General features: G+C 48.7%; 1 protein-coding gene across 1 annotated transcript; it reads left to right on the top strand.

Moving 5' to 3' along the window:
* Positions 1-1,548: 1,548 nt before the first annotated feature.
* On the top strand, positions 1,549-4,428 carry LOC311166574 (trypsin-like; the record flags this gene model as incomplete). The annotated part of the gene is made up of 5 exons (XM_084226639.1): positions 1,549-1,592; positions 2,299-2,467; positions 3,063-3,316; positions 3,760-3,896; positions 4,279-4,428. The coding sequence occupies exons 1-5, from the start codon at positions 1,553-1,555 to the stop codon at positions 4,426-4,428; spliced, it is 750 nt and encodes a 249-aa protein (XP_084082765.1). The 5' UTR covers positions 1,549-1,552.
* Positions 4,429-10,264: the final 5,836 nt, after the last annotated feature.

Raw genomic sequence — 10,264 nt, 5'->3', positions numbered from 1 at the left:
AGGCTGTTAGGAGAATGAGAGCGGCTTGGGTGAGGTAAGTTCACTAGATACCTGCCATCAAAGACTTAGAAACACAGGAGCCACAGGAGCTATGATCCAGATCTTTGACTGTGAGCTTTAGCAGTAGCCTATGACAGATGAAATTAAACCCTTTTGTAAACTGGAAATTTTTCTTGCTCCACTTAGTTAGGATGGGATTGGACACCCTCGGTAATTTTTGACCCTCTTAGTCCTTAGACCATTTTCCTTTCCCACAAGAAGCTTCTAATCCTTCATTCTTTCACAGGATACAACATGCTTGTAAGAAAGCTGTGCGCTAATACCAGTTTAAAGGCCAACAGAATTCATACTCCACCTTGGAAAGGGCCCTGGCCTTGGACTTGTACTTCAACATGAAGGAAAATTTCTCTCTGGACAGTGACACTGTGCGTATCAGTCCTCCAGGACCCACAAAAAAATTGATCAAGAGATGGAGAGGAAGAGTATTCCTATTTAGTGTCTCAAGCTATTCCAGCAGTTCCAAACACATGGCTTCCCTTTAATGTCTCTGGAGAGCATCCCGTGTCTTTCAGGAGCGAACATGATGAAGTTGGCAGCTGCTTGGAGAATGAACATGATTATTCTGCAAAGCTTTAGTAAACTTTGCGTCATGACAGAAATCCCCACTCCTGCACAGAGGGATTTCAGAAGATCTCACTATTTGTGTTCACAGCAGTATTGCTCATCTACATTACACTCATAAACATCAGCATTGTACTGAAATTCTGGTGTGGCAAAAATGAGTCTGTAGAACATTCCAAAGATGAATAAAAGCATGGTTTGGTACACAGGCAGATATTTTAATAGAGGTTAGGAGAGAGAAATTAGAAAAGGGAGCTGCTGAGCATTCCCACATTTGAACTATTGAACTTGGGAAACAGTGGGGGGCACAGGATCAGTTTTCTGTCCTCCCATTTGAAATTACAATGGAGGAATTTAGGATTTAGGAAAACACTGTCTTGCATATGATAAAAACAGACATTATTCAAGAAAAGGAATTTGCTGAAATAAATTTAACAAAGTTAACCACTGGGTTTGCTGGAGTTTTTGGGGGTTTTTTTCCCTAATAAATGCAGTGTATCTTTTTGTCCACTACCTAAAATATGCAACTTTGGGTAAAAATATGCATTTTTAGGAAAGATACCATCAGCACAGAGGAATCTGAAAGAGGTTTGAGAGTTGTTATTCCTGTTATACAGGTGCTGTGTATAAGACTGAGACAGACAAACAACTACACATCTTCCAAAGTCGAAAGGTATTTTTAGATTGAAGGCTACCCTACAGAATAATTAAAATAGCTCTCTATCTTAGCAGAGGTTTATGATTAACATGTATGACATTTGTACATTCTATCAATGCCTGTTAATGCCCATATTTGGATCTTCAAATTTTCCACTGTGTACTTTTTGTCTGGAGAAAACCTTGGACAGCAGATAAGACCATCACCAGAAACGTATTTCTAGCAGCTCCCACGTCCACTCAACCAGTCTGGGTTTGAGATCGAATCAAGACCATGAAGTGCCTGCTGCTTCTCGCCTTTATTGGGGTGGCAGGTGAGTACATTTTTTATTTCTATTTCTGTCATTTAATAGCAAGCTGATTTTCTGAGCAAAACTGCAAGGTAGCCTATTGTGGGATAGCCAAGTCCAGTTTTGACTTGCACAAGTCAGAGCCCTGCAACTTCCATCTTTGGTCTGCTCATAACTCCTTGTGCCACAAGCTGGGGAATGAGCCCTTCATGGGGGTTCCCAGCCCAGCTATGGAGATGTGACCACAGCTTCAGAAAAAGGCTGCTTCCTCCTTCAGGACTAAGGAGGGCACAGGGAATAGCTCTGACTCAGAAAGTTCTAAGGCAATTGCAAAATTTTGGATCCTCAGTGGGTTCTCCAAGAAGATATCACTGCACAGTTGTTTTTACTTTTTCCCTCAGTCAACCCTTGACTGTTTCAGTAGATGGGATTCAGGGAAAGACACACCTGTGATCTGATCCAACAAGAACATTTCTGTGTCCCTGTGTTCCCTCAGGGAGTAGCCAGCAGGGCTTTAGTTGCAGGCACGAGAGGCACCCCTGTAAGTCTGATCCCCTTCTTTGAGGGTGCAGCAAATGCCTGTGCCTTAGACCTGCCCAGCAGCGCTGCCCTGAGTGTCCATAGAAGGGGAGCCTACAAGTGAGGGGCCTCAGACAGGCAGTCACAGGGCAGATGACAGGTCACATTACCTTAGGCCAGCTGTTGACACATGGCCCTTCTTGTCCCCCAGTTGCCTTCCCCACCTTTGCTGAAGACGACGATGACAAGATTGTGGGAGGCTACACCTGTGCAAAGAACTCGGTGCCCTACCAGGTGTCCCTGAATTCTGGATATCACTTCTGTGGAGGTTCCCTCATCAATAGCCAGTGGGTCCTGTCGGCTGCTCACTGCTACAAATCGTGAGTGGAAAAATTACATCTTTCTAAAACACATTTCTGTCTTCCAGTTCACTTCTAGCAGGAATTCTGAGCTATGAGACAGAAATATCTAAGTGCTTCCATTCTTGCCAGAGATAGCCAAGGGATGGGTGGATCATTCAGGCATTCTGAGGGATTGTCCATTTCTGCAAATGTTCCTGTGAAGGCAGAGCATTTTCTGAAATAACAATGGGATAATCAAGCAGAGGGTTCTGGGCTGGGATTTCTTATCAATTGAACAATTCTTGCTAAAGCATTCTCCCTGGAGAATAGGAAGAGGATCAAGGTCCAGCTGGAGCCGTTTGCCTTGTCCCAGAATATTTGTACCTAGTGCTGCTCTGTATTCTACTGTTGTCATGTATTTTCAACCCCCACCCCCATGGCTGGTATTCACCACCATGCATGGAGTGGGTTACGGTCTCAGAGTGGATCCCCAGGGCTCCCTGTAGGACAAGAAAGATCCTGTGCCCCAGAAGGCTTCTGTGGCAGTGATGTTGGAGTGAGTGCACTCAGTGGCAGGGGTTTCTCTCAGCCTGCCTGTAGCACTAAAGGACACGCCGTGCCTTCTGTTTTCCAGTCGAATCCAAGTGCGGCTCGGGAAACACAACCTGGAGCTCACTGAATCCACACAGCAGTATATCAACTCTGCTAAAGTCATCCGCCACTCTGGCTTCAGCTCCTACACCCTGGACAATGACATCATGCTCATCAAGCTGGCCACCCCAGCCACGCTCAGCAGTGCTGTCCAAACCATTCCTCTGCCTACCAGCTGCGTGGCTGCCGGCACCACCTGCCTGATCTCCGGCTGGGGCAACACTCTCAGCAGTGGCAGTAAGTACACTGGGGGAACTACAGACCCTCGGGGGTCTGGGACTGTGGATCTTGAATTCCTACCAGAGATCTCTGTTCTCTTACACCGATGGTTAGGGATGTGCATGGCCAGTGGTGTCTATTCCCCTGATGACATCTAAACCTTCACCAGAGGAGAGGATGGTTTTCCTTAGGCTCAGGGTTTTTCCAGTGTATGTATCACATGAGCTGATGAACTTCCAGGTACCAGAAAAGTTAAGGTGGCTGCAGTGTAGAATGGTGGGCCCATGGGTAAGAATTTGTTTCATCTCTACAGAAGGGGCCCGTGCTGTGCTTACTGTTGCCAGGAAGCAGGATGGCTGCTAGAACAGGGTGTCCAGCATTTGCTTTTCTGCTAAGGTCTTCTCCAAGCTCTGAAAAGGACTCAGCAATGCCATCAGCCATCTCTCCCTATTTCTTTGTAGCTAACTACCCGGACCAACTGCAGTGCCTGAAGGCTCCAGTCCTCTCTGCCCAGCAGTGCTCTGCTGCCTACCCTGGGAAAATCACCAAGAACATGATGTGTGTAGGATTTGTGGAGGGAGGAAAAGACTCCTGCCAGGTAACTCATCTGCCTCTCCTAGTTACTTCTCTCCCACCTTTTTGCAGCTGAAGAGGCCTTCACATTACAGAGTCAGCTATACTCACTGCACTGGTAAATCTGAGTTTCTGAATGACAGCAGAGGCTTCAGGCACACATATCCTGAAGGTTTGCCAAGTACCACATCTGGCAAAAGCAGGCAGCTGACTCATCCTTAGCTGTGGTGCTAAAGTCAGGCATGGGAGTATCAGGTGGAGAGAGCGAATCAGGAACAGCCTTTGTAGAACTTTTGTGCAGAGTACATCCGGCAGGGCTTCCTCCGGGGTCAGTGATCTCAGGGATCTCTGGCTCGTTGCTTAGGCTGATGCCATTTGCTGAGTATCCATTATCTTTGTGTGCACAGGGAGATTCCGGTGGTCCCGTGGTCTGCAATGGAGAGCTCCAGGGCATTGTCTCCTGGGGTTATGGATGTGCCCAGAGGGGCTTACCTGGAGTTTACACCAAGGTTTGCAACTACGTCTCCTGGATCAAGTCTACCATCGCCTCCAACTGAGATGCTGGCTTGGTGTGACCTGTATTTTCTCATCATTGTTTCTGTTCTTTTCGGTCTGGACAAGCAAAAATTATGAGAAATTAATAAAGACTTTCAGGCAATCCTACTTTGTGCACTGTTTCTCTGGAAACTTCAAAAGGCTGTTATATGGAGCACAGTAGCAGTGAACATCAGTCAAGAGAAAATATTAATTATTTGTCATGCCTCTCAGTTGACAGGGTCTTGGAACACTTTGCAGACTCGTATCAGGATTCTTTCAGTCAGTTACATGCTCTTGTTTCTGAAGCAGAACATCATTTCTGTTCTTTTTGAACAGAAAAAGTAATAGCCCATATTGCCACAGTTCTTGAAGTGATTCTGAAATTCATCCTCAAATGCTTCCTGTCCCCCTTCCTCTTGGAACACTAGCAGCTGCCGCTTTCTTTGAGCCTGCTCATATCACCACCTGAGGAATGAGGAGGGGTGAGGGTGGCGAGGGCCAGGAGGTCAGCAGAACACAGGGCATTGCAGTAGAGTATTTGGATCTGCCGTGCTGAAGAGTTGGTCCTTGCCTGGAGGCTGATTGGGATGTCATGATTGTGCTTGCAGAGTCCCAGAATGGGGCTTTGGTATCCCAAATCCCAAGAGGAAAAGAAGGGCAGGAGAGACGAAGGAGGGAAGTGAGGAGGGAAGGCACAAAAGCTGCAGGTAGAAAGGACTTGTAGCTGGGAGGGAATCAGGAACACGGGCCAGAAAGGGAGGAAGGCAAGGAAGAAAGCAGTAGACAAGGAAAGAAGATAAAAAAAATGAGTTGACATAACAGATAGAAATAAAGGAGAGATGGATAGAGAATGGAACAGGGAATACAGAAAGAATAGGTGTAACGGGGCAGAAAGGAAAGGGCACGGGGACAGACAGAAGACTTGGAAGGAGGAAAGTGTGAAGCTGTCTGTGAGTGGCAGAGAATGAGTGGAGACAGTGATGACAAGAAAAAAATAGAGTCAGAAGGTGATTCGGAGATGAGAAAGAGCAGAAATGCAGACAGAGAACATGCTGAAGAGGCAGATGGACAGGCCGACATACACTGTCTTTCCTGAAGAGGTGTAGGGCAGGTAAGAAAACAGGTCTCTGTCAAACACAGGTCTCAGTGTCTCCTAGTGGCACATCCCTGTTTACCTGCAAAGGTTTGTGCTGTGCTGCACCAGCCTTTGACTCACTGTGGATCTTGTTCAGCACAGAAATATGTGCCTGAGTCATTGAGTAGGGCATGCTGTATCTTCACAGATAATTGGTTCTTCTTAGTCCCATTACTCTGGAAGCGATTTTGGAATTCCTTCTCAATATCTGCTTTGCCACCTTCCACTGAATATACAACCAGCTGCATACTGGCATTCTTCTCCATGGGTTGCTTGTACCAGTACATTGTCTTGACTACATTCCCCAGTCCAGAACATTCCAGAGTGACGGTGTCTCCCACCCGGACAACTGTATCTGGTGATTGCTGAAGGGCCCAACCTGGAGAGACAGGAGATGAAAAGTGGGAAGTGAAATGCATTGAAGAGAACAAAAATACACATCCTAGAGGTATGCCATGGGATGGAATGCCACCAGGATATCAGAAATCTATGGGACAGTGCCCTGCTTCTCTGAAAAAGGCACACAGAATACAAAACCCCCAATAATAAGCTTTAAAGGCAACAGTGAATCTGTTGTGAGAAATAATGACTTTGGTACTCTCAAGTGAAGTATTAAAATGGGGCAGGAAAAACCACATTTGTAGCTTTGCAGGGTTTCCTGATTCAATAGCTGGTGGTGGAAAAGTTCACCTGGTTCATTGCCCACCCCCACCCTGGAAGCCCTGGGGAAGGAGCACTGCCAGGAACTGGGAGCACAGCTGAGGATGGAGCAGCAACAGCTCCAGTGCAGCTGCTCAAGAGGAAGGGAAGCCCACTTACCCACAGGGAGCAGCATGGCCACAAGGAACTGGTGGAAATCCATGGAGAAAGATCCCCTCCTTCCAGCCACCTGCCCCTGGTGACAGCACAGACACAGAGGTGTGGAAAGAGGAGAGGTGGAGAGGAAGAGATACGTCTCTCTGTGGGTGGGCAGGGGAGTGAGCAGGAGTCTGAAATGTCACAAGGCTGTTGGCTGTCCAGGAACGGTGGGCAATGACACCTGCAGGCAGTCATGAGGTGCTTGTACTCTGCTCCTCTGGCTTCCTGCTGTGTGTGAGCGTGGGTGTGCAAGAGTAGGTGGGACTCCAGTAGGTGCCATAGTTCAGAGCTATCGTGGAGCAGGATGGGGCAGTGTGGCAGCCTGAGTGTGTGCACAGGAATGCACAATATGGCAGAAATTTATGGGAAGAGAAGGAGATCTCAGGAATGCAGGTTTGTGTCTGTGTTCCACTGTGTGTCTCCTCACTAGCCTCCCTCACACTCACAGATTCCCAACCCTGCAAGCTGCAATGTGGAACCACTGCTTATCCCCGTTATGCCTGAGGTGTTGTCCACGTATGAGAAAAGCTGCTGACCTGCAGAGCTGGTGTCTCTTGGAGCCTGCCATAGAATACTTCTGTTTCTGTTCTCTAACCCCAGAGGGGGATCTCAAGGAGACAACGGACTGCCTTTGCTTCAACATTGGCAATGGCCTTTAAGAGCCTGCACCTCACAGAGATTTTTGAGAAAAAGTGTGTGCCCCACAGAATGTGCTCATACACGCTGACCTCCACGCTAGAAAAGAACTGAGATTCTCCTTGGCTCTTTATTGCAGCCCTCTGCGAAAGAGCACCAGGACACAAGTGGACAAAGCTGGAGAAAACCAGGTCTTGTGCCCTGCACACAGCCTTGTTCACCTGCCCAAGGCAGTGGAAATCCATGCAGGGAGGGAGAGACACTCGTAGTTTGTGTGCACTGAGTTTGGGTACAGAGGTCTGACAGAGACTCTGCACATCCGTGCTGTGCTGTGTGCACAGCAGTGTGAGGCTGGCCCATCCAGGACATCAAGTGATCCCACTGCTCAGGGCTCTGAAGGGCTTTGCACTGAAGCTGTTCCCCTGTGTCCTGTCAGCAGAGGAGAGCAGCAGTGCCCCCAGCTCCTCCCAAATCCTCTGCTTCAGATTTGAGTGTGTCCCATTGCATTCATTTCCCCAAGCTGCCTAGAGAAGATTCTGAAAAGACCGCAGATTCCTCTAAAGCAGTTGAATAAAAAAGCCAAGAGATTGGGCTACTGTGTATAAAATCCAAATCCTCCCAGGACCAGCAGCAGCAGCACTCCAGCAGAGAGGAGGCTGTTCCTGATGTGTGCATGCAAAGGATCTCCAATTCCCTGGGGTGAGCAGAGGGCAGGGCAGTGCATGGGGAGCCTTGCAGAAGACACAGTATTGGAGCAGTTAGTGATGTTGAACAGGCATGGCTGCTGTGTGGGGCCCTGTGTTTAGGTCCTGAGAAGCTTGGATGTTTGCCTGGGAATCTGCAGGGTGGGAACCACCTGGAGCTCCTTGTGGAGGCCTGTGCTGTGCACAGGTGTGTGTCATGCAGGACAGAGCCATGGGAGGGGCCAGCTAAGAAGGGACCTCAAGGGGGTCACTGCTCCAACCTCCCTGCTCAAGCAGAGTCACCCCAGAGCGCATGGCACACGACTGTCTCCACACGGTTCTGGAATATCTTCAGTGAGAGAGGCTCCACAGCTTTTTTGGGCAGTCTCTGCATGGTCTTCCACACTGCAAAGCTCTTATCTCAGACTCTGTTGGACCTTTCTGGGCATCATTTTCTGCCTCTTGTCCTAGTGTAGCAGTGTAATGTCATAGTTGGTCTCAGGTCGCCGTGCCCTTTCTCAGGTGCCAGTCACCTTCCATCTCCCAACCCCTGACCCCTGGTGGTGCTGTCTGTCAATCCTGGCATTCCAGAGGGGCATCGAGTGATTGGCAGAGTTCAAAAGATGCCCGGCATCCCTGGGTGCCATTTGCCCACCCAGGTATCCTGTGCACCTGAGGCCTGCCCAAACTGCACCTGGTTGGTGGGATCCCTACTCTTTCCCTCCTCCTTTCCTTTGGCTTAAAAGTGCTAGCAACTGTGCGATTGGGGAATTCTGTTAGAAGCTGTTACAGAATTCAGGAGCCTGCCATGGGAATAAACTGTGGATCGAACTCTAGCAGAATCCACTCCTTTGCCTTCACCATTGGCCTTAAAGCATCAGCACAGAGGTAAACCAGAGCTTTGCCTGGCTGGGCACGTCCCTAGGGCCAGCTGCAGCATCCAACAGCGAAAGGTGTCATTGAGGAGAATACACCGCAGTTGCCACATTTTGGCCAAGCAGCAAAGGCTAGACAAGCCGGGACAAAGCCCCTCCAGACATATTTTGGAAATAATTTCCATATCCGAGTGCTTGGCATCACAGTGAAGAACCTGGATTCACCTCTTGGAACCATCCCTTTAAATCCTTGTAGACATTGCTGAGGTGGCAACATTAGTTATTGCTTCTCAAGGCAGAGCAGGCCCAGCTCCCTCAGCCTTTATTCACTAAAGTCGTGTCCCCCTTTGTTGGTCATCTTTCTGCTCATCTTTTGGACATTCTCCAGGAGATCCAAGTGTCTTTTGCACCAAGGTGCCCAGAACGGGACATTGCACTCTGGATTCCCCTCACCAGGGCTGAGTGGAGCTTCACCTCCCATGCCCTACTGACAATTATCTTCCTAAAGCACCCCAGGACACTGCTGGCTTCTTTGTCATCAGGACTCACTGCTGCCTCATGGAGAGCTTCTTGTCCACCAGGACCCCCAGGTCCTTCTCTGAAGAGCTGCTTCCCAGCTGGTCTGCCCCCAACCTGTGCTGCTGCATGGGACAATTCCTCCCCAGCTGCAGAACCCTACATTTGCCTTTGCTGAATTTCAGATGGTTCCTCTCTGCCCATCCCTCCAACCTGTCAAGGCCCATCTGAAGGGCTGCACAGCCCTCTCATGTATCAGAAACTTCTCCTAACTTGGTGTAATCAGGGAACTTGATAAGGAGACTCTCTACCCTTCATCTGAGTGGCTGATGTATAGAACGCTGCAACCTGTGGGAAATTTCTGTTATCTGCTCAACTTGCAAATGTAACCTGTAATTTTCATAATATGTTTACTGAAGTTAAACGGCATGTGGATCGAGGGCTGGAAGGCAAGTGTATCCTGCCCCAAACACCACTCTACATGGAGGACTTAGGGATCCACATAACACTGTGCAACTGAGTTAGCACAGGCTTGTGCTCTGCTGTTCATATTCCTTGGCCACAGAACAACCACAGACAAGGCGTTGTAACAGAGGAGCACGTGGGCAGTTCCCACACAGTGCTGGCTACTTCCACACCTGCCAGGCCTTGCCTTTATCTACAGGTGCACCAAGAACTTCTCATACAAGCACTCCTTCCGTTTGACAGTGAGCATTATGTGCAGGGTTGACGGGAGTTAAGTAAGTGGTGGTCAGTGAAGTGCAAATTGAAGACGGAAAGGAGAAGGGGGGAAAGGAAAGGGAAGGGAGACAGAAGAAGGGCTGGCAGAAGCAAGTGTAGTGCAAATAGTAGAGTTAAATGCAGAAGGAGGCCTGGAGTAGCAAGATGACAATGATGGACAAATACACAGCCAGCATTTGAGAAGAGGAGGAAGGAAGTCTAGGAAGCAGAGCAGCTACTGAGTGAGAAGTGATCACGCTGCCACGTGCAGCACCCACAAGGTGGAAAGCAGGTCCTGTTTGAGCAGGGACAAGTTTGTGCTCAGCTGCCTCAGCAGTCTCACCACTGTGTTCACTCTCAGCACAGTAGTATGTGCCAGAGTCATTGAGAAAGGCATGTTCTATTGAGAGGGTGATACTGTCTCCTTGTATAT

The sequence above is a fragment of the Fringilla coelebs genome (assembly GCF_963513975.1).
Source record: "Fringilla coelebs genome assembly, chromosome: 2".
Taxonomy (NCBI): Eukaryota; Metazoa; Chordata; class Aves; order Passeriformes; family Fringillidae; genus Fringilla; species Fringilla coelebs.
Note: the sequence above shows the minus strand (reverse complement) of the source record. Positions and strands in the feature narration are given on the sequence as shown.